This window comes from Temnothorax longispinosus, chromosome 3 (genome assembly GCF_030848805.1).
Source record: "Temnothorax longispinosus isolate EJ_2023e chromosome 3, Tlon_JGU_v1, whole genome shotgun sequence".
Classification (NCBI taxonomy): Eukaryota; Metazoa; Arthropoda; class Insecta; order Hymenoptera; family Formicidae; genus Temnothorax; species Temnothorax longispinosus.
In genome coordinates this window covers 2,595,119-2,622,897 of record NC_092360.1, presented here as the reverse complement: position 1 = coordinate 2,622,897, position 27,779 = coordinate 2,595,119, and the positions used below count along the sequence as shown (strand labels likewise).

Genomic DNA, 27,779 nt, shown 5'->3' with positions numbered 1-27,779 from the left:
ACTCTTTCAATCGCTAAGTTGATGTTACTCAACATCAAACGCATAAAAAGTATTAAACTGCGCTTTTTCTAAGTAAGACATTATGGATAAGACCGAATATGTATGTAATTCTGTATATGTCATATTTTAATACATTATTTTTTATATTAAATAAAAAACTAATTTTTCTCTTTAAATGTTATAATACTTTTATAATAATTAACATAATGTGAAGATAATGTTATTATTATATTTAGAAAATTTGCAGTATTTATTATATTAAATCATTATTTTATTAATTAATTGCTAAACTGACAAAATCGCGATTAAATATATAAATAAAGTTTATTACAAATATACGAATGGATGTTTCTCATGCGACCGATAAACAGATCCACAATTTCGCAATATTTCGAGACGAAGAAATTGCGCAACTGTCGTAGTAACCACTTTAGGATACGTGCAATATGCACACGCAAACGCGATCCATTTGCACGCCACGTCAATTATAGCCCCGGCGCGTCTAATTGTATCTCGTCAAAACATTTTTTTTTCTTTACATACCTCTTCCGGTATGCGCAACAATGATGAGTAATAAACGGCACATATATGCGGCGGCCGCGACACGTGACCATTCGACATTGTAAAATAGTGTTACATACAAAGGTACCAGTGTCAAGTATAGTGATGACTGATGACAAACAAATTTTCAACCACGTGGAACGAAAGAATATTCGTCATTAATATAAACAATTACGATTTATTCGTACAAGAGTTTTGTCTTTTGCAATTAAATATACAAATACACACACATAGATTTGCACATGAACATTTTATAACATGGTAGAAATAATCTTTACGTAGAACCATTTATTTTACGCCGTAAATTTCCAAACACTTTTCCAATTAACTTAATTACATAATTAAGATAGATATTTGGAATTATCTTCGTTATCGGTGAAATAATATAATTGGTGAGATAATATAATTGCGAATTTTCCGGACACGTACCGTATTATTTTGCACGCGCGAGACACTTAGAGGAAGACAAAAAGACTGCAACATAACAACAGAGCGGAATTGTCCATCAAATAGGCGCGGCGTCGTGCAGTCGTTGAATGACGGAGAACGGCCGTAGCCTGGTCTACCGCAAAAGAGTAAGCTGCACCTGCGGATGGGAGGTAAAGTTCGGTTACGGCGTGGCTTTCACCCTGGCCGTCTTCGAGGCAAAGCGTCTCCTCGTGCTCGCCTTGGAGATATTTGCGGAGTGGCAGGTGATCCGTATCGCAGGTGGTTTCCAACCGGTCGCCCTTACCTTGGCGGACGTAACACTGGGATTGCCGTGCGCCCTTATCACCGTACGCACTATACGCAGGTAACGCTCATTCTACTCGCAGTGATGGACGAACAAGTGAGGCGTGCACTCGCGGAATAATATTTATTAATATATTTAAAAAGTTTTTGCAATAATATAAATAATTATTTTTTCGATTAATTCTTCTTCAATAAATAATTTGGAGGTAAAAAGTATAAAAATGCAAGTTATAACTAAAATATAGAATAGGTACCTTCGGTTTGCATTGAGGAACAATCAAATCGGAAAAACAATTACATATATATTATCGTAAAAGTTTACTATTAATTATTACATTATTGATTATACAAAACATATTATTGTATATTACATTATTGATTATATAAGATTATATTAATTAATTGTATTTGTGTGCTGCAACTCCTTTTATAATCTCTTGGCTTGTGACTTGTAATAATGGATGCGCTCTTGCAGGCGCAAATCGAATCTCTGTCCGAAAACTAGGCGGGTGTTAAGATGTCTTTTGATAATGATAATTGTGTGTACCGCTATGAACACAACGACACTAGTTTCGATAGGGTATCACATCAATGTGAGGCAAGACACTTTAATTGATGTCTTCAACGCCTCCATGCATCTGTACGCCACTGTTACGTCATATAAATACGCAATCGACGAGATCCAATTTGTGTTACAATGTTGCGGTCACTCCTCTTATACCGATTGGTTTCTCTTCGACTGGCAGGTAATTTTCCAACATTATATTTGTCTCGATTGCAGGTATCGAAAACATTCTAAAAAATTCGCCGATTGACGATGAATAAACAATCCATTGTATTGGTTTAATCTTTTTAAATTCTTTCTTAAAAGTCGAAAAATTTTATTGATGTCGGTATTTTATAATTTATTGTCGCATTTCTATTATACTTTTGATAATAAATTTTTTTAAATAAAGAACTTTTCTTCTTGATTGAAAGATCGATAGGAAAAATATAGCAATGTATATAAATTTGCGATATATATTTTCAACAAGAAAGTAGATTACGCGTCTCGTGTGGAAATGGCGGAACAAAACAGAATCTCGGACGAAGACTATAGAAGTCTTGGAGTCCCTTTTAGCTGCTGCAACTTGCGCGCTGCGGCACCTTGTATGCACTTAGAGATGACGGATGACAAAACGATAAACGTGAACGGCTGCGCAGAAGTCATCAGTCCTATTCTTCTCAGAATCGTCATAGTCGCTTACGTTATGACTATCACTTTGATCGTTATACAAGTGCTACTGGCCTTTCTAATTACCAGGGTATGTTAGCTTGTCTAATCTGATCTGTGTTAAGCGTTCCTAAAATAAAAGTTACATGACAATGATTATTATCGGCATATTATCATTCCCTTGATAAAAAAAATTCATTTTACATCATATAATAATAATGGTACTTTACGGAAAATTTGCTACAATCAATCACTTATTGCAACTGTTGCAACAGAATATTCGTGATTGAAAGATTTAACTTAAAATTAATTAGACCAAAACCCATGGTCGAAACGTCTTGACGATTAATCCGACCAAAACCAATAGTCGAATTTGTCACGACACTGATAGCCAAACGTTGTCGATTAAAAATAGAGTTTTTCTCGTTAATCACTTATTGGCGGAACAAACATATACTTTTCTGTTAAAATTAATTATTTAATTATTTAAATTAGATACACGTGTAAAACCAAACTATCTTGATTAATGTCTCAAATTACTCTCGTAACAATTCCACGAGCACTATTGTCTATCCATATCTCCGACGTCACTTCTATTGTCACAGATGGTCTGCAGATTTGTCCCTCTGGGAACGTCCTTTCCTCGGGTAAGATGTTCCGCTGTGCCATTCTCTATTACAAATACATCGTCAAGGACCTACGTGCCACGACTTTTTCCACTTAAGAAATCCGCTTGGCGCAAAAGACCGAGCATGCACTATTGTTCGTTAACAGCTAAAGACGTTTTCACCAAGGAGAACCGGAAAATTAGACCGCCTAAGGTCAGACGCAGATATCCTATTTCGAATCACGGAAATTGGTAAGTGGAAATCTTTTTAATATAAATAGAAAGACAGAGAGAGGAAAAGAAAGAGAGAGAGAGAGAGAGAGAAAGAGAGAGAGAGAGAGAGAGAGACAACTGCTTTGAATTTTTTAAACTAAATAACTTCTTTTAATGATCGCTTTTTTGTATGTTTTTTATAATTATTATTTAGTATTTTAACGATAATAATCAAATATTGAATTAATTATAATCTAAAAACGTGAATTTCTAAAAGATTTAGAAATACCTTTTGATAAAAAAATAAAAGAAAATATAATAAGTAATAAAAACAAGGTATTATGAAATCTTATAGTAAAAATAACTTTTTGTGTAAGTAATTATCATAGAACTTTAGTTTCGTAACTGATACAAATTGTGATTTTGAGTATGAAAAGATGAAAACAACTGTAGCGCTTTTAATAGTACTTGGGACGTGGCGAAGATTAAACCAAGCGTTCACGAAGAGCACAGAATATCCGTGGAATGTCTTCGTAACAAATGCGCGCGTTGAAGCCACTTTGCGTTAATGAACCATAGATCTTCGGAGCGATTAAAACGGCGGCTGTCTTTCGAACATACTGCGTATTAACGATTGCAAAACGCTAATTATTACGATTAGAGGTAAGTCGTGTCATCGGCTAGGCAATGAGTAATCTGGTGGGAAGCAAGTAAATTTCCTGTCTGAAAGCCGATCGACATCGGAAATTCAGTGTAGTTTAAGACGTCGAACGACAACGAGGACGAGCGATGCTTTCGCTTTCGCCGTTGACGTCATTCAAGTACTTGTAACTTTGTTCTGTAGCTTCGATCTTATCGCGCAACTTTATCGCATACATTTTATTTAATGCGTCATGATATCTTTTTATAATGAATTTACGATAAAATGAGTTCACATTACAAATGTGATTACCTGGCTTCTGTCTTTTCTGCATGCGATTTTCAACGATCATAGTTGTTCTAATTGCTATTTCGTATCAAATTGACAGTTTTAGAGACTGACGCGGTATTTCTGAAAACTGCAAGCGACTTTAAAGCCACTCGCGGTATTCGATGCGCGTTAATCTTCCGCGTGCTCCTTTTTGCGCTTATTCTGTAGACCGACTGTAATAGAACCGGTGACGTCCCATGAGCGAGAGCTCGTGTTCCTCTTATTGCATTTCATCGGCACTTTCGTATGCTGAAAATACAGTTCTGGAGAAACCCGAAAAATCCTCCGAACGAGGTTTATAGTTCACGCGACGAAAACGCAACTAGCTCCATGCTCGATTATTCGAGGAAAGAATATCTACTCCGGTCTACTTAAGATTTAGATCGTACCGATTGCGATTGTACGTATAATTTATCATTTTCCCGAGTGTGTGTATGAAATGAACTAAATACACGGACATTATGAAAATAACAACGAAACGTTATTTTGCAGTAAACTTTCATATCAAATGCGTTTTAAGGTTTAAGGTAGTTCGTCCGTGACAATTTATTCAAAAAGTTAATGATATAGACAAATGATCGATATATAGTATCTGGCTAGGATTGTCCGCGTTATATCCATGTGTGAGTAAGAATCTTATATGCACACATATACATATACACTGAGAAAAAAAAATCGTTGATTCAAAGAAATATTATTTGATTCAACTAAATGCAGCGGTCACGGGCTGTCAAGCTAAAATTTGTTAATTCAAAAAATATTATATTTAAATAGATTCAGAATTTTTTGATATTACTCACGTATATTTGATTTAAATATATGAATATTTGCATTAAACAAATCACTACAACTAAACGAGTTTAGTCAAATTAACGACATTTTTTCTCAGTGTATAAATATATATATGCATATATAGACACTAATGTGTACTATTAGATCTTCAAAGTGTAGTCGTCCACCGCTATCAGAAATTGTGTACTTTACGTATCGGATTTAGACGGTCAAAGGTTTTGTAATTTTGTAAGAATATCTTTGCAAGTCTCTTTTATCATCTTCTTGTTCTTTATTAAAACCGTAAAAGTAGTTTGATCTCTACAATTCGAAATGCGATATCGGAAGCCGTTTTTGTTTTATGATACATGTAAAAAGTGCTAATTTTGACTTTTATTATTTCAACCAGTCCGGTAATAATCTTTTTCTAATTGCACATGTGTGTAGAAAGCGTGTTTACATTAATATGCCGTCCAAATTTTACAAGATTCCTAAGAAAATAAGTTTACGGACGTACTACCTTAAACAAATAAACGGCAGATCGCAAAAATGATTTTCCGCGCGCGCGCGCTGATCTTCGTCGACGCCCGGGACGGGGCTCGGCCGCGCTCGGCCGCACTCGGCTGCATTCGATCGCGCTCGGTTGCGCTCGGCGGTACTCGTGAGCGCGCGGAATGCTCGAGGCTCGCGAAACGGTTGCGGGCACGGGCCGCGGGCCAGTCGGCCCAGTCGCGGCAGTTTGCGAACGGCCGCGCGACGGTACGGTTGATTGGGAACGCGGTGATCAAATATGGTCAACCGAGAGTGATCGCTTACTCCAAAACCCGCCATCACGCCGTCGTAGCATGTGCCCGCTAGTCCGCAGCCACGTATGCCGCTTACCGCATCGCGAGCCGCACAATAAACTCGTCTCCTACGGCTACCGTTAAGGGCAGCCATATTCCTCCGCGCGCGGGGTTTTTTTTTCTCCACGCTCGCGCGCATGTGACCCCCGGGGGGACACTCCGGAGAATCTAGCAACCCCCTTTTAAATCCGCGCTTTGCCGCTTTGATCCACGCGCGCGTGGTCGCGAGAATATCGTATGTGTATAACGTGTGTGCCTGTGCGCGCGTGGTAGTATGATCTTCTCTTGGATATTCCAGTGAGTCCGTGTGGTGAGCGCCTTATACCGGGTGGCCGAGTCGAGCGCACGCGAAGCGGCGCGGCGTATGGTCTTTTTTTTCTTTTGCTGTCGCTCTCGCTGCGGAGCACAGAGAAAGAGAGAAAGAGGCAGGGGGAGAGAGAGAGAGAGAAAGTCGAGAGCGGCAGTCGGTCTGCGACGAGAGTACATCGGCAGGGATTCGAGAGACAGATAGAGAAAGAGACTGACGGGGGGCGGCGGGAGAGGAGTGAGCGAACCGGCGTGGTAAAAGGAATCTCGACCGATTTCCAAGGAGACCCCGGCTTGTCAGGATGAGTTATTGCACCAGCGCGCCCATGGTCACGCACACTTGCGAGACTCTTCTCAGCAAGTGCGAAATCCCGATCATCGACCTCGCTCACATGGGTGAGTGGCTTCTCTCTCTTTTTTTTTCTTTTTTTGGAATCTATACACGTCTCGTCCGTCCGCGCTCGCTTCGTGGAAAGTGTGTGGAAACACACCGCGGCGCGAGACGCGGGCGTTGACGGCCGTGATTTTGCGGGAACGGGGCGATTTCGAAATTGTTCACGAATGCGCGGTGAGCGAGTCCGTCTCTTTCGCGATCCGATAAAACGCCGCGTCGCGTCGCGCCGGCGAGGAACGTCAAACGAACCGGCCAGTCCGGCCATCACCTCGGCGCGCGGCGCGCCGAGAGATCTCGTTGCCGGTGTCGCAAGTCGGTCGTAGGTCGGCGACGATGACGAAATTAACGGCGTGACCGAACTGGACTGACGCACCTCGGAATCACGCGCGAAATTTCAGCGCGGATAACGTCTCCGGTTCTCCGGAGGAGTAGTAATTCGAACGAAAGTCTGTCCGGGAATTGTGGCTGCGAGAAGTCACAGGAGCCTTCAGCGTCTCGATTATTATATACAAATATATGTTATAGTATTATTATTACATGTATAGTATTATTATATACAATTGTATTATATACTGTTAAATATTAAAGGATGAAATTTAAACTAATATCTTCAGTTAAATAATATTCTGTTATTTTTAACTATCATATGTGTCGGAATTTATTATTTTAACACAAAACCGTGTTATTTTTTATTATTTTAATGCAAGACACGTTATTTTAACTCTATTGGTTTAGTTGAATTAATACTGTTTTATAGTTAAATTAATAACATGTTGAGCGGTGACGACCTATAAGAATGGTTAAAAATGACTTAAATTGAGTATAATTTGATACTACGAATTTAACAGTAAATGCAAATATAAGCATAAATTTGACTAATAATTTACGAATAGCGCTGATTCTCATTAATGTTTCAGGCTAATGTTAAATTTTCGATTTTAGTCGTGACAAAACGTTGAGAGACTAACTGATTAAATTGAAATTAATTATGGCAATATCGATCAATATCTCTCTTGAGAGTTTTTGAAACAACTTTGTTCTCTTCTTCCTCGCTAATAAGTTTTACAAACTGCGATCGCGAAAATACGACACGTTTTCGCACGTGCGCGAAAAAGTTGTTTTATCTTGCTATTGAGAAGACACGTATCTCCGTTATCGAACCTCGATTCGATTTGTCTTCGTTTATCACTGTTATTATCTGCCCGAGAGACTTTAATAAGACATTCAATTGTCGGAATATCGCACATACATTGTAGCGTATTTATAGTATAATAATAAAACCTGAATCTCTTTCCTCTCGGAGCTCTGGACTTTCCAGAGTTTTAGTTATGCCCACGCCATTTAGCGTAGTATAAAGGTCAGGTTTTCTTTTTGAGCAAGAACATCAATAGCTGTCGTTGTATTAGAGTGTAGGCGACGCAAATTGCGAGTGCATAAAGCGTAGTAAAAATAAATGGCATTTATTTATTGTTGCGTCTAACAGAAGTTCCATTCAGCACGTTTTCTATAGCGCCTTCAAACACTTTATCCACTTCCACTATCACTATCACGTATATGATTTGCATGATCTTACAATTATTTCCCAACCATTTTTTATTAAATCGGAATTCTATTATATTTTATGATTCGGTTTTAAAAAGAAAAAGGCCTGTAGAACAATATCGTTAGATATTTCTGGTTTAAATAAATTTTAACAAATAACAGTGTTTTGCTTTAGCGCCTTTATCGACCCAGTGTTTTTAGATTATCATGTACTAGACAGATAAAGCAAAACACCGTTTATTTGTCCGTTAAAATTTATTTACTCTGCGATCTCTTTGTTTGCGAAATTTGTGAGTCTGTCGAACGTTTCTAAGGCTAAAAGAAAGACCGAAGAAAAACATTTGTGTTATTATTATATAAAATCCTGATTCATGCCTTTTCCTTTGACATATTTTTTATTTCTCTCTTGGGACAAAGTGCTCAAGATAAATTTTAAATAATGTAATCAATAGCCGCGTTCTCTTGGGAAAATTACATATGGCAATGCCAGATAGTAAGGTATTAGCGGGAGCAGGACACCCTATATAAACGTTCGAGGGCGCCAAGGGAGGGGTCCTTCTTTGTGAGAGGGGCTCTGACCTCAACGGATCGTCGGACCCGCGATAGGCGCCTCCGGTTACCCGCTGGCTGGTTCGTCTGGCTAGGTGCCTGGCCTTGTTGCCAAGCAGCCGTAAAACCGTCGTCGTCTCTCACTCTCGAATCCTCGAAATTCCTCGCGAACCCGAACATCCGGTCCTAACGAAACGTGTGGATCATCGTCCTGCCGGAGTCAGGCAGACTCTCTCGTCTGCGATCTCTCCGCTTCCTCGGGTTTTGTCAACGGATTTCGCGCACGTTAAAATTATCCTGGTCCAACGAGTCGCGTATTTCCGTTGAATTTTACGAAGCAAGAAATACACTTTAGAGATATCTCTTTAATCAGTTTCTTCCTTCATTATTACTGTTGATTGCTATTCTCATTGACGATTCTCGTTTTTTTATTTCATTTGTCACGGAAATTGATGATTGGAACAAACGTTACTGACGTAATAAGCACGTATCGTCTTATGGATTGACCTCAGAGATCCATTTATAATCTAGAAAAACAAGACTAATCGATTAATTTGCACAAATATTATGCCAAGCTGTTAAAATACCGACGCCGGTTATTTGTCCTGCCACATCTGCGTAGCTTGAATAATTACTTTTCACGGTGCGCTGAGAATTTAATGTAACGTAACGTTATTTATTTCCCAGCGATCGCGCATTCGCCTGTCGTATCTGCATGCCACGTACCATAACGTGTACTTTTCGAGAGGCACCTGTAACATGAAAAATTCTCTATTAAGCGGCGTGAGAGTCCTTGAGCGCGAAAAATTGTTTCCTTTCTTTCCTTGTCGCGACTTGGCCGTTAATGGCCAGCGTGGTGAATATATACGTAAGTAGCGTGTAAAGTCGCGTCTACAGTTGAGCAAACACGTACGATGAGTCGACTTGGGGGGGGCCCCCCCCATTCCACGAAGCGAGCTAAAACGTTAAACGGGAGAATAGAGCGATCCATTCAGAAATTTTTCCAACGCTTCGAAGATCTCCGATGATTATCAATCTTATCGGAGGTAAAACGTTTATTTTTCCGCTTGTAATCTAGAAAATATCTTCCAAATAATATGGAAAGTCGATGACTCAGCAGATAAAACTTCTCTTAAATGCCATAGTATGACATTAATCGGAGTTCTAAGTCGGCCACCGCGATAGAACTCTAAACGGATATTATCTGACCTGAAAAGTAACGACCTACTCTCTTTCGGTTAATATTGAGCCAAATTTCGTGACGTTGCGCGCTCGCGATTAGCCGTCTATACGGTTATTAAATTACATAAGGGTAAAGCTAACATCCACACATCTGTTGCAACGTCTGTTCGCCATTTAAAGATCGTGTGTCCAAGCTATCCAAGCAGCGCTCGCGTGCCATTGATCACCTATATTCTAACGGTTCTAAAGCCATAGATGTATCTAGGTAGATCAAGTCGGTCCCCCTTCCCTCTGAAAGTATTTCTCTATACTCTAGACAAATTTCTACGGGGCTAAAAAAAAATATTTGCACTTTTACTCCGATTTTTGGCTATCGAGCGAACACTTTCTTTGCTCTCGAATAATTTTAAACCGATTAGTATTTATTATCATTGTCAAGACGAGAAATGCGTTTCTCTCTTTTTTTTCCTTCAATTACATTTGTGAAGCCCGATTGGCTCATCGTCGTGCGTGCTCTATCGCTATCGCATTATTTGCAGCTTATTGGTAAAAGTCTGGCTGACGTCGCGCGAAGTAGAACACGCGTGTGCACTCGTGAGCACTCGTGTCGGCTTTAAAACACGCTCGAATTTACATGCGGCTTAAATAGCTTGTAACACGGCGTTGTACCTCGTGGCCAGTGAAATATCTCGCGCCGCGCCTTCACGTCTGGCGGGTCTGGATTATGATTTAAATATTTGTCGAACGTAGAAAATGATGGTCCACGAGAGAAAAGCATCGTAACGCGTCTCGGGATTTGTCTTCGTATGCTTACCACATGGTCATGTCATGTTGTCTTTCAGGTATTACTCTGCGAGACATGCCACCGGGAAAGTCCTTTAATGGTTTCTTGAGAAATGGAAAGCCTTTACGCCCTTTCACGTGATATATGTTTTACTACATCAAAAGAAGCAATTCTCGTCAAAGCCTAGCGTAAAAAATTCGACGAGGCTCGAATTCACATTGTTGATTTTTCTATTTATGTATAAGAATATAGGAATTAAAAGTTTCTTTTTTTCTGTTTTATTTCGATCTTTGTACAATTTACTTTAATTTTACATAATTTGTCAATAATTTGTCAACAACATCTTGACATATAACTTGATTAAATTTAGCTCACAATCTATTTTTATTTGCAATTGATTTCATTCAATCTTGCTTAATGCCTTTGATTTTTGTTTGATCTTTTTTTATTTGTCCGCACGCTTTCAGTTTACACGCATCACGTACATACATGCGTGCGGAAGGCTAATGACCATATTGCGAAATTTTGATGCGACAGGCACTTAGGAACCTCCCAGCTTACGGAATTTGCGACGGCCGCGGCGGGGGGCAATGTTGTGGCAAGTAGAAACGTGAGACAACAGAGTGTATATGATGGAAATTACGGGATTATAACTATACAAACGATGATGTGTAAGATTGCGACGGTTTGTCGGTGTCTGGGTGTCGTGCAAATGTGCATATGTGCACATTAAACGTGAGACAGACTCGAGATATCTGTGAGAACGCGAGAGTTTATTTTTTTACGACTCAGAATGTCAATGAAGCGAAATCAATCTATCCGTCGTCTTAAACGTGTAAGAATCTGTCCGTTTGCAGTCTATTTTGGTATTATAATAAAAGAATAAAGGCAAATGTGACAGCTTGACACGCTTCGCTATTTTAAAACTCTTTCTTTTGCATTAATTCCAAATTAGCGCGCTCTTACGATAAGTACTAATCTCGAAGTGAAATCAGTAAAAAGATATGCAAAAACTGCAAAACATCCTGATATGGGATGACGTAGCTGCAAGTTCGATGTTGATATCGTAGAATTGATAACAATACGTTGAGTTACAGTTGCGCCTTGTGTTGCAAATACAAAAGTATTTAGTATTTGCGACTATAATTGCATAGTAAAATAATCTTATATGTATAGATTTTTCGATCAATGTCACTTTTATCATATTTATAGTACGACTTATTATATACATAAATCACAGGTTATAGTAGTAAACTATGTTATATGGTTGAATAAATGCAAGTTAAACATAAAGCTATGACAACAATAATGTAGTATGGATCAGCTATAATTCGCATTGTTAAAATAACTACAAAAATGTAATTGGAAATTACCAAAAATAACTTAATACTGAAATTGTAGTAACTGTAACTATTTTATTCTCTCAGTGTAACTTTGTATACGTGCAGAGGATTGCAAATATATTAACAAAAACTCGCGGAAGTTTGTACCGTTGAGATACGTGTCGTGAATAAAAAGCGTCTCTTCCACTTGTTACGTTTCGTTTAGATGAGTACAGATTTAAAAGCCGAAAAATTTATTCGCAAAATAAGAGCGTTATCGGATCAAATCTCGTTTGCGTGTGCATAAATATATGTGAAAATCAACGCGATACATTCACACGCGCACAAAATGCATCATAAATTGGACATTGTCGAATATCGAGATCTTTCCTTTTATCGTCTTCATATCGTTATATCGAAACTGTTTTTCCTCTTGTTTATGTAGATAAATCCAGCGATTTTATACGCAGAAAGCATAAAATGCACATTTCCACGAAAGACTTGTCGTATTTTTCTCAAAAATCACGGAACTTATAAAGCAAAAATAAAAAGCTTCATGTATCTTTTATATGAATTTATTTATTTTTTTTCAATTTATTTATTTTCATAAACACAATCGTGAATTTACGCGACCAAGAATTAAGACGTATATATAGCTATTAGATTAAAAACAAAATTATCCTACTAATTAATATTAATTTAACTATATACCGATGTAAGAAAAGCGAGAAGAAAGAAAGTACAACAGGAAAAGAGAAGAGAAAGACAAATAAATTAATTTGGAGATCAAGAGTTGAATATTAACTTTTTAACTTTTTATTTGTGTTTGTAAAAGATCGAACATGTCTTAAGTGGATTTTCTGTTTTAATGATTGAAAAAGATAAAAGAGAGAGATTAAGGTTTATTTTAAAAATAAACCAATCTTTACATATACATCAATTATGTTCTCTCTAGAGCAAATTTGTACTATGAATTCGTATAATTAGTTGAACATGTGTGTTAATAAATATAGCCTAGATGGTTCCTCTCGTTCCTCCTTTAATTGAATCTGAATGTAATTTTATCTAAACACATTAATATATTGTTAATTATTTTAAAAATTGTAAGAGTATATATATAATTGAGCTTTTGACCGTTAATTCGACGAATTTTCGGGTAATAAACAAACATACATCATGTCGCAGAGTGTATCGATTAGATTATGAATCAAAATGTCGAAATAATGTTATATCGATAATATCGGTAATAGATTATGAATCTACTGTGTATAGATATCAATAAGATATATCGAGGGAATAAATATTTTATGTTCGTGCCGAACGAGCCTATTTTTAGGATCGTGCATCGTCCAAAGTTAATTTCAAGATATTTTTAGTAAAATTCGAAAAACATGTTTACAATATTGTAGTTTCAAAACATGTGAAGAGAAAGAAATAAGTTTTTGGACTAAAACTGAAAGCTCTTTTTAATAAAATTGTGGCAATTTATGTTAATATATTAAACACAAATTCGTAAAATTATGCAAAACTTGTGTGACATCAAATAAAAAATTCACAAATGCAAAATAGTAGCTATCAATATGGATTAAATACTCTTTGTATTATTTACTAATATCTGGAAAATCCATGGATATTAAGTAATATCGATGGCAATGATATAACATTTATAACATTTGCGAGTGTAATGTCGCACTTGCCAGTAAACTACATATCGCGCACCTTCGGAGTCGATGTCCGGTAACGGTATACCCGATCGTTATACTCTAGGCGAAAGTATCGGGGAGTCTGTCGCTACCAGGAGAAACTCCAACGAATATTTTCTCTGCGATTATATGTACACCCTAGAAACTCGGCCCCTGTCTGTAGTTGCACCTGCCTGTATACCTTTTCTATATCTGTTACGCAAAGGAATACGCTGTGTTTTCCGTTTGTATAATATTCCATGAAATTTGTCTCTAAGGTCATCTCTTATGTTAAACGTCGGCTTTGTTATCCCCCGTGTCATTAACCCTTAGTAGCCCATCCTCGATAAGACTACGTTTTCGAATATACTTTTAGTCATCTTTTATGTGCTAATTCGTACTTTAAAGTTAAACAAAATTTCTTCAACAATTTTACTATAGCTACTGCAAAAAGTTAAATACTATAAACAATTGACGTAATTATCGATATAACTGTGATTTTTGTTTTACTTTTTTCTCGTGGAATATCAAGTAACATTTTACTTTTCGAAATTTATTAATAATATGTTTACTGAAATAAAGAGAAAAACAAGTAATATTTAAAACTGGGAGAAATTAAAATTATATCAAATTATTATTTATATTAAAGTTATATTAAAGTTATTTATATTAAAGGGAAACATTTTAAAATAAAGTATAGTATTGTAATTAATCGAACTTTTTCTCGTCCGACAGATCAGAACAGATTCGATAAACTCTTCTTGTCGCTGCGATATGATTGTATACATTTCCGCCACGTGGCGAGATGGATTCCATCGCGTTAGATGTTTCGAAACATTTCTTTCTGAGCGCGACAGAAAGAAACGCATAGACGTTATATAGATCAATCGAGATTAAACATCACCAGCTGGCCGTTGCAGTTCGATCGGGATTAGACATCCGTGATCTATTATTAAAGGCCGACGTTTCTCTTATATAGTTTCGCGGTATTAATACGGCTTTGTCGCCGATGACTCTTTCGTCTTTTGCACGATACGAATTTGGCGTCTTGCCCGTGGCCGATGTATGCCTCGAGGACGGTGAAACGAAAGCAGTCCTTCTGCCGACTTTGTCGTCATCGTTGCGTCGCGATGCTGCCAAAATAGCAAACAAAGTAGGAAGAACGCTACGTCCGGCTGACGTCAACTGCACGGAGTACGCACGGCGCCGGGAAATTTATTAAAGTACACAATCGTATATATATCGCGTTCATATATATTTTCCTTAACGACGATTGTGTCGATCTTAGTATATACGGCACATGCTATAAGTAATAATGTTTTTTTCGTTGATATCGCATGTTTCTTATACTCGTGTATAAGAAAATTAAGTATATTATTGTACATTCACGTAAAAGAAAATTACATAAAATGCCATACGTCTTTTTATTCTATCGATATTAATTTTCATATAAACAATAAAAAAATCGAAATTTTCCAAGTTAATCGATAGTGATCGATTAAAAAAGATACGTTTGTCGCAGATTATCGTAAACCGCTGTGCCGAGACTGCCGAGGTCACCCTCTTTGAAAGACCGCGAGAGTTCGAGGATAATTTTTATAGTGTCAAACGCATAACCGAGAATAAAACTTAATCGCCAAATACATAACCGAGAACAAGAGTTTAATCGAGTGAACGCTGGCCGGGCAAATGTAATAATCGCGCGATACGCATGCGGAGCATATATCTGCGGTTTGTTTCTCCTCTCTCATCGCTCATGGACGGATCTCGTTACGACATGAGGCGGACTCGGGGACGATGGCTTTCTCGAGAATCCTGACCTCGCGTCGGCTTCCAAAGCTTGCTGCTAACAGTTTTTGACGCGAAATCACGACACAATAAATGCCATTAACGTCACCGTTTGCAACGTCTACGCTGATGCATAAGTAAATCGAAATTAACTTGTGACTAAACGTGAGATTATTCATACGTTATAATTTCAGTATGCATAATTTTATAATTGTTTCGTTAACATTTCACTTTAGTTGTTCTATTCTGCTTTGTGATTATACAGAATGGGAGAACCGATATTTTTTAGCGTATCTTTATATGCAACTCTATTATGCTCTATTATATGGCAACTGGTTGCGTCAAACAGTAGCGAAACATTTTTAATATTATTTTATTGTTTTACTAAGGTAAAAAAATAAGAAATTATAAATGTGACACGATTGCAATCATAAGATATAATTAGCGATCGTATGTAAGTACAACAGAAAGATGAATCTGTCTGCCAGTTTTGTTTTCCTTACACTTTACTATCACAATATCTGTTTCAATGTCAATGAACGTTTATTAAACGAAAGACTTAATCGATCATCAGTGCGCAGCCAGCATCGGTATCACGTATCGTTTAGAGCCTGGACTCGAGAAACTTAATACTGAATATCCCAACGCTTCCTTAAGCTGCAATCAGCGTTCGGCGAAATCTTCGCGAAATCTGAGCCTTTTCAACATTTACAAACAAACTGTATATATATTTGTATATATATTCTTAATATATATATTATACAATATACACATAATTATATATATATATATATATATATATATATATATATATATATATATATAATATAACGTATACTTTAAGTTGTGAATATTGTGTGCATAATACACAATATACAATAGTTGACATTATTTTGCATCTTTTGATATATCAGTTGCACTAAAAATTCGCGCTCAACACAATAATTGGAATCGCTCAATTAGAATTTCCAAAAAATAAATAAGGATAATCGTTTTGGCAAATGCGATAAATACCTATACATAAGCGCAGTAGATTTTCTTTCCACGCAATCTTATTTCTCGTCTCTGTACTTAAATGTTCTCTTATTTCAGGCATTTTGCTTATTTCAGGCACGGAGAGATGTCCTCAGAAGGGAGTCGTGAAGCAGGTGGCCTCGAAACTGCTAAGGGCGCTGTCCGAGAAAGGATTGGCCTTGCTCGTCAACCACGGCATTCCAGAGTGCAAGGTATAACGAGAGAAGAAAAAAGGGGGAGAGAAACGCGCGTTTGCGAAATGATTAGCGATCGCTTCCTTTTGATTGATCGCGAGGCTTCCTTTGATTGATCAGGCGCCGGTGTTGTCAGTCTTGCCGATTTCCGTCGCTCGCAAATGTGTCATCGATATCACGCGCTGTCGCAACTTACCGTCGTGACCGAATAATTTCAAGCGCTAATTGTAACGAGTCGAGTAATTCACGGCGTCTTTACAATATTGAAACATCAAATACAAATATTTATATGTAAAAAAAAATGATCACGTTATTTCTGGCCAACTATTTTGTACAAATATTTGAGAAAGAGTATCGAGGAATCTTTTTAGAGCCGGAAACTGCTGAAAATTACAGAAATGCATTCTACTTTCAATATTAATACACAAGAACAAGTGATTAGCAGTAATTAGTCACCTAAAGTATAATCGCAAGTGAAATATTACCTGGTATATACACCGCATATATTAATTCGTGGTACACTGTTCTGGTTATAATTAGTTAACAGTAACGCTCGATAAGCGGGAGCTTTTATACAGAGGAATTCGAGTTTCATAATTCACATTTACATAAATCAAATATTGTTTTCCCTTTCGTTATCGTACGCTTATCTCGGAATTCGATATCTAGAGCCGCGACCAAGGAGCGGTTGCGTTTTCAAGGGCCTACGATAAACACAATACTTGTTGCACGTATTGGCCTTCCCGGCATTCATAGTATTCATACCCGCTATCGGAAACATAACTGCGGGTGATACCGCGGCTAGCAGTGGTATCACCCGCAGTTATATTGCAGTTTCGCGCGATAATCCTCCCCACGACTTACGGACTTGGACAATCGCGAGTGTACGTCGATGAGTAACCGCGGCTGACAATGAGTTGATGCAGGAATATTATTCGCGTATATGCACGCGCGAGGAAACACATACCGCGCCGCAAAAACGTGCATTACGTGCCGCTAACATCATCGCAGGAAGATAAGACAATTTCTCAAGGATACCTTTGTAAAATATCGCCCGAAGGAGGATCTTAATTCAGTCCTCGAACGCTAATGAGCAGTAGTAAGGAGATTCATTAAAACGCGAACAATCGCTTATCGCTTAAGATAAATATAACCGGATGAGCGTGACGAGAGTTATTAAATTTCACAGACGTGCTCTTTGTTCAATACGGACTCGATTTTTCGTTTGTCCGTGTTATCAATCGGTAGATTAATTATCAGAATTAACGTTGGAGTAGCTCAGGGATTGGCTCTTTCTCTTCCTTGATACTTTTTCTAGATATGCAGAAAGCCGATTTTTACAAGATTAACCGTTGGCTTCTATCTTGATTGAGCTGATTGTGTGATTTGCCCGGGCAAGCTTCCGCTTTAAGAAGAAAAAGATTATCGCTATTGTTAACTAATTATAAACGTCAAAACACAGAGTACCACGAATAATATAGTATCATATGTTCAGATAATATTTTAATACACAGAGTTTATTGTTACTTCTGATTATACTTTAATTAACTAATTACTAATCACTTATTTTCTTATGAATTGTAATTAATATTAAAGTAGAACGCATTTCTATCATTTTCAGCAAAGTTTCCGGCTCTGAGAAGGTTCCTTAATATTTTATCACATATTCCGACGATATCGATCACAATTTGCGAGAACAAAAATCGTCTTCGATCATTTTTGTTCGACTGCCACGGATCGGTCAAATCACAAACCGTGAAGCCGCTTGTGACGGACAGTATAATAACGCGGACGGAATATAAGTACTAAAACAAAAGCCACGCTTGTCGCAATCGACGACGGTGCACTTTGTTCTGTGTATTGGTTTCCATTTCTAGTTATTAAAATAGCTCGCGGATAAGCGCGAGTGCGGACATGGACTACGCGATTATTTCGTGACGGAATTAGGAGCGATAATCCTCGGGGTTTTTTTCCTCCGCCGCAATCTGTTCCGTCATTATGTAACGCCGCATGCGATATTACGCCATCGATAATACCAGAATACACATCATGCTCGATCGTCGTCCGCCAGCGGTACCGTGTGTACCGTCAGTGTGTGGCTAAGAAAACCACGTTGCGCCGCGTGACATATGACCCGCGCGTCAAACGCGCGTGAATCATTGTTTGGTACTCTCCGAGACCTCGTGATACCACCTTCTCGATATTACCTGACATTCGGGGAATCGGAGACCGCGCGGAGTGTCCGCGAGCGCGGCGTGTTATGAAACCTTATGCAATTATGCAGCATTTAACGTGCGGCGTGCCGCGTATTTAATACTACGAAAAAAGAAAAAAAACGTGCGCGGACTGAGATCGAAAGAAGTTTCCGTCAAAACTCGACGCGAGATTACCCGAGCAATTTGAATTGTTAAGTTTGAAATGAGATCACTCGCGCGAAAAATTGAAGAAAACGTGTGCGAGCGTACGCCCGCGAGCGTATCGTTTCCCGACGATTTATTTTTGAGTGCGGTTGTTTGTACAATTGCGATGACGTAGGAGCGATATCGCAAATTCTGGCTCTCTGACGTCTTTTCGCAAAAAAATGTCAATTCCTCGGTGCGCTCTGTTCTCTTTTTTCTCTGTTTTTGTTGGAATATTCATCCCCAATTAGGCGAAAGTTATCAGTCAAAGTCAAAGATACACAGAATTTAAAAATATCTTTAATTTCAACGTGGAAATTTTGAAATGAGATTATATTGCATTAAACGAAGAAAACTTGCCTGAATAAGGTCATTTTGTATAGTTCAACCAAGCAATAAAAGTTGAAATTTTTAATTTGAGTATATAAGTTTTGATTTAACATTTCTTTTTTTCCATGTATCCAATTCATCATTCGCGAAACTGCTTATTGCCGAACGTTACCGGAATGATCTAGATATCTTCGCGATGTATACCTCCGCGTTACGCACATTGTCCGTAGGACCGTAACGCGAAATCTGAAAGACGCGATTATGGTTGTCGTGGGTTGTCGAGATACAGGAGATACGCGAATCTCCATTCTCGGGGACAATAATTTTCATCGAAAGCAAACCTTCTTATCGTCGCGTAAATATCTGTTTTTTTTTGCCCGCGTTGCGTCTCGTTCACACCTGGATGACGGCGTCGAGGCGAAAAGTCTCATCACGAATGTCCCGCCTCGCAAGCTTCGCTGTAAATCTATTTTCTGTGTTTGTAGATGAAGGCAGCTTACAGAGCTCTAGACGCATTTTGCGAGCTGTCGGAGGAAACGCGAGCAAAATACGAGCGCGTTTCGCCGGATAATCACGGTTACGTTAAGCCGGGCACGGAGAAGTAAGTTGGAAAATTGCATTCTCAAATTGTTCGCGTAATTCACTTCGCCGCAATTCGATTTAATGAACGCGTTCTCTTCTCTTAACCAACCGCGGTTTGTAGCTCCATAACAGTACGAGAGGCAGCGTGTGTCGCTTGAATTCGGCCTTTATCCTAAAAACATTTCTAACAAAATTGATCATTATATAATTATATGCTGCTCATAAATGTAGAATTATTGTAAATTATTTACTTACTGTAAATTATTTGATATGCATATTTAAAATAGTTTAAATAATTATTTTAACAGTTTAAATTTTTCAATGTATTTTTTAAAATTTAGGGAATTTGCGGGTACTACTCATACGAGTATAAAAGCTTTCGTCGGCGTTTTATTTAAATTGAATTCATTTTCCTATGATTAGATTTTCGGACGAGATGGAACTTCGCCATACTTTCAACGTGACCGGATGTGGACGAATCCTGCCGGAAGATGAGGTTCATGGATTTAGATCGGCGGTGGACGAATTGACACGTGATTTTAAGCAACTGGCTACCATGCTCCTTAACGTAATAATCCTTGAATAATAATTACGTTTCGTTTATGGATTTAATTCCTGGATCTCTCTTTATTATTTTATCTCTGTTTGCGAGCATCTCTGCTCTATCGTTATCATTTTATCTATTCTTTGGCGGTTGGAGGTTTCCTGCGAAGAGCTTCGCCGTGTGTTTGATCTTTGAATTATAATTCTCAGTAATTTCATTAATCAACGAGAGAATAGTCTGATCTCTCCATATAGAATCTAATAAAACGTTGGAAAACCTGGTTCGCTGCAGGCTCTGTCCGTGGGTTTGGAACAGTCCCACGACTTCCTGCTGTCGAAGCATGCGCACATACTCGGCCCTGGCAACGCGTCCACCATGCGTCTCCTCTACTATCCGCCACTCGGTGCACCGGTACAAGGACTGACCCGATGCGGCGCTCATTGCGACTATGGCACTTTCACTTTGTTGGCGCAGGTATGCAGATTGCGGCATTACGGGCTTGAAACTTAAGTTGCCTGTTGTAGTCTGTCCATCAGAAGGCTACAAGGTCGTAAATAATTTTCTAGAAAATCTGTTCCATGACGCTTTGCGCGTAACGCGTCGTAAATTCTACGTATCTTTATAATTTTGTCGGAGCTGACAGAGATAACTCGGCATGTTCATTCGCACAAAACGGTGCGCAATCGTTTTACGATAAGCGGCTCTAACAACGCTATCAAATGAAACGTGAAGATATTTAGAAACGCAAAGAAGGTATTAGGCACGCATTAAAAGATAATGAATTATTAAATATTAAAACAGAAATGATTTAAACGCAGTTATAAGCTACGCATTGTAAGCTACGATTGAAGAATATCAAATCAATATAAAAGTAACGTCGTATTATGTACAGTATACATATATATGTACAGATCATTGCTAATTACAAATTATTATTAATTATATTCTATAATTTACGTAAGACAATGACATATTTTCAGGACTGCGAGGGTGGCCTTGAAATACAAACTGGGGAAAGATGGGCTAGAGTGGGTCATCTCCCAGGCGCCATATTGGTGAACACTGGCGAATTACTAGGACACTGGACCAACGGGCAGCTTCCAGCACTCAGACATCGCGTCGTTGTGCCGGAACACTGTGGTCGCGGCCGTCATTCCATCGCCTTCTTTGTGCATCCAGACGACGATATTCCTATCGAGCCGTTAGACACAAAGATTACCATAGCCAATCAGGAAACAACCCCTTGCCGCCTCCAGAAAAAAAAGCGTAGCGTCCTCACGGCGTATCAGCATCTTCAACGTCGTTTTCGCGAGACTTACGCGTCCTAATGTGCTACATCCCGAATATTCTGTCAGGGTGATCTAATGGACCCAAAACCGGAAGCTTAGTCTTCTTCACACACACGTGGAGTAAAGTTAAAATTTCGCGGAAATTCAGAAGAGATCGATTTTACGGGCCATGAAATTAAGATTACCGCAAGCTATGTTTTAAAGCGTGACCAACATATTTTGCTGTACATTGCTTGATATATTATAAAAGAAAAAAATATGTTTAAAAAGTGCATAATATCCATTCCGTTTAATGTGAACATCCAAAGAACAGAATTTTCACCGATACTTTTAATTCTGACCAATCTTAACGGTATAGCTTGGCTGTCTTAATTTCATAAATTGCGTATTCAAGAATCAGATACCTTCACGAAGCGAAATTATTAAACTGAATGTCAAAGAAAAATGTAAAAAGAATGTAAAAGAAGATTGCGAGTCTCAGGCAATAATAAATAAATTTGTACTTAATTCGAAAATATTTCCGTTATTCCTGTACTAAATAACTAACTCGAATGAAGAGAATATACAATATCGTTTTGCTTGATTTAACCTTGCGATCTTTAAAATCCTTTAGAAGCCGGGATCCCAGTCAGTTTCTTGTGGTTTTTGGTATATTTTATAACAAATTAAAACGTCCCCGGTTTTGAAAGACAATGTGGAATCTTCGAATCTCAAGCCGCATTCCACGTCAGTCTTGATCGTGTCCGTCTCATTTTTCAAATGTCTCATTGACACCAATTTCCCTAAAAAGACAAGTAAATGTCATTTTGTTTTTCTTTCATGATTTTCAATCAAGTATTTTACCAGTATACAGGATTTCCTGTCCACGCATCAAACGGTACATCGCGTCCTTCTTGAGAACGCCTTTGACGCACCGGCAACCCGCAACCTTTATTTTCTTTTTCTTATCTGTGATCTCGAACTCTTGCAATACATTTGCTTCGCCTGTAAAAAAATGTAAGGTCAAGAAAATAAATTTATAATTACTCTACTCTAACATGACTTCTCTCATACCTAGCACTTCTTCAGCATCAACCATTGGAAGTCTCTTATTTAGCTCCTTTTTAATATCGTCAATAAGCTTGTATATCACATTGTATGGACGGATCGATATCTTTTTTTTATTAGCTTCTTGTTGTAAGTCTTTCGTTACACCAACGTTAAAAGGATATATGATGGCTATAAACATTTCATATGATGTTGACATTTATAGATAATACTAATTAATACACCATGACATATATTCCTACCGTCAAATGTGTCTGCCATTTGTAAATCCGTCTCCGCAACAGGTCCAACGCCATAATGGATGACACTTAATTGACACTTGTCGTCACTGCCATATGTATTAAAAACGTCTAATATAGCTTCTACAGAGCCAGCGACATCACCTTTTATAACAACGTTAAGTTTGGGTATTTCATCATCGGGATTTTCATTTTTAATAGGCGTTATCAGCTTCCTGTATCTGCCAAGTGCTCTTCTCTTTGCCAGATGTTCTTTATATTCCTACAATTATCAAATAATAATGTGACAGATAAACATATAAGAATAACGCCACATAATAATGTATCTCTAATGTTACATTATATTAATAGAAAACTTACTTTCAGATATTCTTCGTGCTTTTTATCCGCTGCAATTTTATGTTCTTGTGCCAGCTGTGTAGCTTTCTCCGCTTCCCTATATCGCATTACCATCCGTACCTTTCTCTCATTCTCAACTTCTAATATCTCATCTCCGGCAGTGGGTAAATTCTTCCATCCGATAATCTGCACCGCGTCAGACAATTTGGCCTCCATAACTGGATTTCCGGAATGGTCAAACATGGCTCTTACTTTGGCCCACGTTAACCCGCTCACTATTGTCAAACAAAAACTTTATTAGGTTAACATTCGAAACTACGAAAATATAAAATGCTTTAAAATGTATTAGAAATAAAGAAATAAAAGACATGAAAAAGCTCGTTTGGGATTTATTCATTATATGGGCGCAACTTCCAACTAGAATTAGCTCCAATGGCCTTGATCTTGACATATGTTGTTGAGGTCATGGTTTTAGTTTTATTTCGTTACACTTCATTGCATTAAAAAAGTTCCACATGGGTTTCAAACTTTCTACGTGAAGCGAGGTCCACCCCACACTGTCCGGTGTTCACAGTCCGAAACGAGGTCTATCATTGTACAGTTCGCGTGGAAAGTTAGAAACCTATGTGGAACCGTACAATAATAGACTTCGTTTCACACCAAGCGGTGAACCTCGCTTCACATGGAAAGTTGGAAACTCATATGGAACCATTTTATGTTAAGAGTAATTGCTGTACTTTCAAGTAGAAGAAAATTGGAAGTACCGCTCGTTTTATGGAATTAAATTAGTTATTTTTAATAGAAACTCTTTTCTTCTCTATTTTTTCTTTGTGTTTCATGTTTAAGGAGAAATTTCTTACTCTTACCAAGAAGTGCACCTTTTCTTAAAGTGCCACGTTGAATTAAAGCTGTCGCTAATTTGCCACGTTGACGATCGGTAGAACACTCGATTACGACAGCTTCGACTAACCCCGTCGGGTCACCTTTTAATCCCACGAGTTCGGCTTGCAATGCTATAGCCTCTGTCAAGATATCTAGGTTGGTTCCGTGCAAAGCTGATATGTTAATGCTTTGAATGTCTCCGCCCATTGCCTCCACTTGAATCCCCTGTTGCGCAAGCATTTTTTGCGTTCTTGTCTGAAATACATGTTTATAAATTATGTTATTCTACTTTTTACGATTCTATTATTCATTAAAATGAATATCAAGATCACGTACAATGTCGGCTTCCGGTTTATCAATTTTGTTGATAGCTACAATAATCGGGACATTCGCAGCTCTTGCCATATGTATACTTTCTATGGTTTGCTCCATTACGCCGTCATCCGCTGCCACCACTAATACTACGATGTCAGTCACTTGCGCGCCTCTCATTCGCATAATATTAAAGGCGGCGTGTCCAGGAGTATCCAAAAATGTAACTGTTTCCCCCGTTTTCAACGTTACTGTCAATCAAAATATTAGAGAACATTTCCAAGAGAACTAATCCAACTGTACGACGAATATTTGAATAAGATAGTACTATTTACCATTGAAAGCTCCAATATGTTGAGTGATACCACCAAACTCCGTCTTTACAACCGATGTGTTACGTAATGTATCCAACAACGTAGTTTTGCCATGATCAACATGGCCCATAATCGTTACCACTGGACGACGTTTTATCAGTACAGATTCATCCGGTGGAGGCCTGAAGAATAAAATACATGCAAAATATAAAAATATAAACAATACAAACATATTATTATATTATCGTATATTTGACTAATGCCCATTTCTACCAATGTAGATTAACTTTAATCTTGGTTTAACTTACTTTCTATCTTTTTCTAACTTTTAGAACTAGGAAAAGATGACAGGTAAGTTAAACCAAAATTAAAATTAACCTGCGTTGATAGAAATGGACATAAGACGGTTAGTTCTATCAATACCGCTTAACAACATTGTAGTCCTTTGTACTCTTCTCCACTTTGCTATCGGGACTAGGAATCACTTTAAACTTTAAACCAAGTTTCCGCACAGCTTTGTATAATACATTCGGATCCTCTACGACAGTATTCTTATTGTAATGTCCAACTGAATCAGTCAGAGAAATTGCTTCCATGACATCATCTATATTCCTTTCTGTGGACGTTGCCAGCTCTGACACCGTCATTCTGTTCCATATATCCACAACTGGCAGTTTTGCCTTCGGTTTGATTTGGGTGAAAGGAATTATCTGTCAGACAAATTTCGATATAACAATATCCGAAAGTTAAATGTCCCCCTCTAGATAAGAAACCAAAGATTTACCTTCCTCTTTGGCTTGCCCTTGAAATACTGTGGAGTTGTATGAAAACGCTGGCATTGCGTGCACGTGAGAAACAAACTGTGTAACATGTATTTCCTCACGTTATCGCTTCTAACAACTTTGCAGAGTGGCTGCCTCAGTAAACTGTAAATTGTGATATAAAATTATTACAGAAAATTCACTGGCCATTAAACCAGATTATATAGATTAATATTGCAATAAAATATACATTTTTTAAATATACCTAAATATATATTAATATATTTATTATATTCTACATTTTTAAAAAGTAAAACTGATAACTGATTGCAGGGCGAAAGGTTATGTTTCTCTTTTGCAAGAATCTTCTCAATTTCTCACAATGTTGTTATAACGAGATACACATACTGAGCAAATTTTGAAGATGTGACTTTGATCATCGTGACAATGTCGGCAGGAAAAGAAATAATCACCTAAACGTCGTACACGTTCTGATCAAGGAAGCAGCCATGTTTGCGTCGATTACACAACCAGATTAGCCAACTTTGAATGATTGAAGGATTTGTACTAAATTTTCTGTTCATCTTGTCTCTTTTTCTTTTCTATCTAATTATAGTAATTATATATATCTATTTTATGTTAAATGCAAAAAATATAGTATGATGCAGCTGCAAACAACGAATTTTGGGTAACTTCAACCAAACTCCATCAGTTAGATTAATCGGCGATTAACTTTCAGATAGAAATCATTGTCATTATAAGTTTTATGTTTTACGTCGGTAATTAACTTATCAAACAATTATTTTAACATAAATATAATTAATTTTTTGTCGTTTAACATATAGAAAAAAATTGGATTAGAGATAACCAATTGTATAAATTAAAATTTTTGCTTTACGCAATTCTGCCGGTTATATAATTGCCGATTTTAAGTGAAGTCATTCGTGTATAATAGATCGTCTACGTTTAAAAACATGTTGTGGAGGATGCGTCAAATTAGACATGTGTTTTTTTTACACTAGAAATATTTTTGCAAGTCGAAAACAACAGCATGCACACTGTTTTAGATCTATTAGTGGTTATATTTAAATTTATCGTTCTAAAAATCATCACGTAAGTATTATAATTGATTCGAAAATTCGCATTATCCGCGGCTTGGAGGGACAGAAAATGAAAATCTTATAACTGTAGGAAACATATACGTATTTATTTATTTATTACTACAAACTTCCATTTCTCTTAAAAATCAATATTTTTCAAATTTATAAAGATATATGCTATTATATAGCATCAAAAATTAAATCAATTGTCTATTTAAAAGTATATGGATTTATTGTTTCAACCAGCTATACTTTAAAAACTGACAAAAAATCGGCAAGCTGTTTACTGACAATGAGTTTGAAAAAAGTATAAGCCAATTTTAAGCCTGGAAATGACTGTAAATAGAATTTCCTCTCTAACTGATTTTGTCTATTTTTTTTTCTTTTTCAAATTTAACTTCTATATGTTTGAATGTGGCGATTAGTCTCTCATCGTATTTGCTTTACGCGAAATTGATCGATAAAAGAAACTCGAGGGTGTCCAGACTCTTATTTGAATCAAATTGAATAGAATTAAATATAGTTTTTTGTAGCAGAACTTTCTGCACTTTCCGTCTCTCTTCTTCCTCTAATAATCGATATGTCTATCTCATTTCAAGTGTAAAAAGTGCAAGGTACAAAAAACAAACTCTACTACCGATCCTCTCCGAATAATCCCGAGACTGCCCGAGACTCCCGAGCAGCGCAACAACGTTCGCCTCATCGTCGACAGATGCCGCGGGCGGTCAAAATTAGATTAGTGTCATCGTCATCGACGTCATCGTCGTCGACGCGGTACTTTAACACGACGTATGCACGACCGATATTTATCGCTAAAAACTGTCGTCGCCGACGTCACGTGCCCGCGCGCGATCCGTGTCACGGTCTCACAGTGCGACGTTGACTTTCCTCAAGCGGCGCGTACTTCAGCTCGTCGCGTCCGAATTCGCGGCCGAGTTGCGGCACTTGCGGCAACGTTCGCGCCGTGCGAGT

At 37.8% G+C, this 27,779-nt stretch overlaps 3 protein-coding genes and 1 long non-coding RNA gene across 10 annotated transcripts; 2 read left to right on the top strand and 2 right to left on the bottom strand.

Moving 5' to 3' along the window:
* Window positions 1-640: 640 nt before the first annotated feature.
* On the top strand, window positions 641-6,349 carry LOC139810783 (uncharacterized). The gene is made up of 5 exons (XM_071774660.1): window positions 641-1,354; window positions 1,769-2,039; window positions 2,328-2,597; window positions 3,112-4,147; window positions 6,211-6,349. The coding sequence occupies exons 1-4, from the start codon at window positions 1,098-1,100 to the stop codon at window positions 3,367-3,369; spliced, it is 1,056 nt and encodes a 351-aa protein (XP_071630761.1). The 5' UTR covers window positions 641-1,097; the 3' UTR covers window positions 3,370-4,147; window positions 6,211-6,349.
* On the top strand, window positions 5,786-22,843 carry LOC139810784 (uncharacterized). Of its 2 annotated transcripts, none has more exons than XM_071774661.1 (6): window positions 5,786-6,614; window positions 16,554-16,687; window positions 19,884-19,999; window positions 20,404-20,548; window positions 20,816-20,998; window positions 21,505-22,843. In XM_071774661.1, the coding sequence occupies exons 1-6, from the start codon at window positions 6,521-6,523 to the stop codon at window positions 21,850-21,852; spliced, it is 1,020 nt and encodes a 339-aa protein (XP_071630762.1). In that variant the 5' UTR covers window positions 5,786-6,520; the 3' UTR covers window positions 21,853-22,843. The 2 variants fall into 2 exon arrangements, with proteins under 2 accessions (XP_071630762.1, XP_071630763.1); XM_071774662.1 differs by having other exon boundaries at window positions 5,787-6,614; window positions 16,572-16,687.
* On the bottom strand, window positions 7,852-16,610 carry LOC139810787 (uncharacterized). Its single transcript, XR_011731473.1, has 3 exons — window positions 16,476-16,610; window positions 9,339-9,455; window positions 7,852-9,230 (listed from the first exon to the last, which is right to left on the bottom strand). It is a non-coding gene; the product is annotated as an uncharacterized lncRNA (long non-coding RNA).
* Window positions 21,385-27,733, bottom strand: Mif2 (mitochondrial translation initiation factor 2). Of its 6 annotated transcripts, XM_071774649.1 has the most exons (13): window positions 27,445-27,733; window positions 26,181-26,250; window positions 25,731-25,872; window positions 25,370-25,656; window positions 24,968-25,128; window positions 24,657-24,883; window positions 24,305-24,575; window positions 23,460-23,713; window positions 23,103-23,361; window positions 22,867-23,031; window positions 22,657-22,797; window positions 22,403-22,595; window positions 21,385-21,885 (listed from the first exon to the last, which is right to left on the bottom strand). In XM_071774649.1, the coding sequence occupies exons 2-12, from the start codon at window positions 26,216-26,218 to the stop codon at window positions 22,423-22,425; spliced, it is 2,118 nt and encodes a 705-aa protein (XP_071630750.1). In that variant the 5' UTR covers window positions 26,219-26,250; window positions 27,445-27,733; the 3' UTR covers window positions 21,385-21,885; window positions 22,403-22,422. The 6 variants fall into 6 exon arrangements, with proteins under 6 accessions (XP_071630750.1, XP_071630749.1, XP_071630748.1 ...); XM_071774648.1 differs by having other exon boundaries at window positions 21,385-22,595; window positions 26,181-26,313; XM_071774647.1 differs by having other exon boundaries at window positions 21,385-22,595.
* Between the last annotated feature and the right edge of the window lie 46 nt (window positions 27,734-27,779).

Excerpts from the sequence above, each read along its gene's own strand:
- LOC139810783 (XM_071774660.1), top strand. The coding sequence starts at position 1,098 with ATGACGGAGAACGGCCGTAGCCTGGTCTACCGCAAAAGAGTAAGCTGC. Across the intron at positions 1,355-1,768 it reads ACCGTACGCACTATACGCAG|GCGCAAATCGAATCTCTGTC; the intron begins GTAACGCTCATT and ends GCGCTCTTGCAG. Across the intron at positions 2,040-2,327 it reads GGTTTCTCTTCGACTGGCAG|AAAGTAGATTACGCGTCTCG; the intron begins GTAATTTTCCAA and ends ATTTTCAACAAG.
- LOC139810784 (XM_071774661.1), top strand. The coding sequence starts at position 6,521 with ATGAGTTATTGCACCAGCGCGCCCATGGTCACGCACACTTGCGAGACT. Across the intron at positions 16,688-19,883 it reads ACGGCATTCCAGAGTGCAAG|ATGAAGGCAGCTTACAGAGC; the intron begins GTATAACGAGAG and ends CTGTGTTTGTAG. Across the intron at positions 20,999-21,504 it reads CTTTCACTTTGTTGGCGCAG|GACTGCGAGGGTGGCCTTGA; the intron begins GTATGCAGATTG and ends ACATATTTTCAG.
- Mif2 (XM_071774648.1), bottom strand. The coding sequence starts at position 26,218 with ATGGCTGCTTCCTTGATCAGAACGTGTACGACGTTTAG. Across the intron at positions 23,362-23,459 it reads AGCACGAAGAATATCTGAAA|GAATATAAAGAACATCTGGC; the intron begins GTAAGTTTTCTA and ends TGATAATTGTAG. Across the intron at positions 23,032-23,102 it reads AATGGCAGACACATTTGACG|CCATCATATATCCTTTTAAC; the intron begins GTAGGAATATAT and ends AAATGTTTATAG.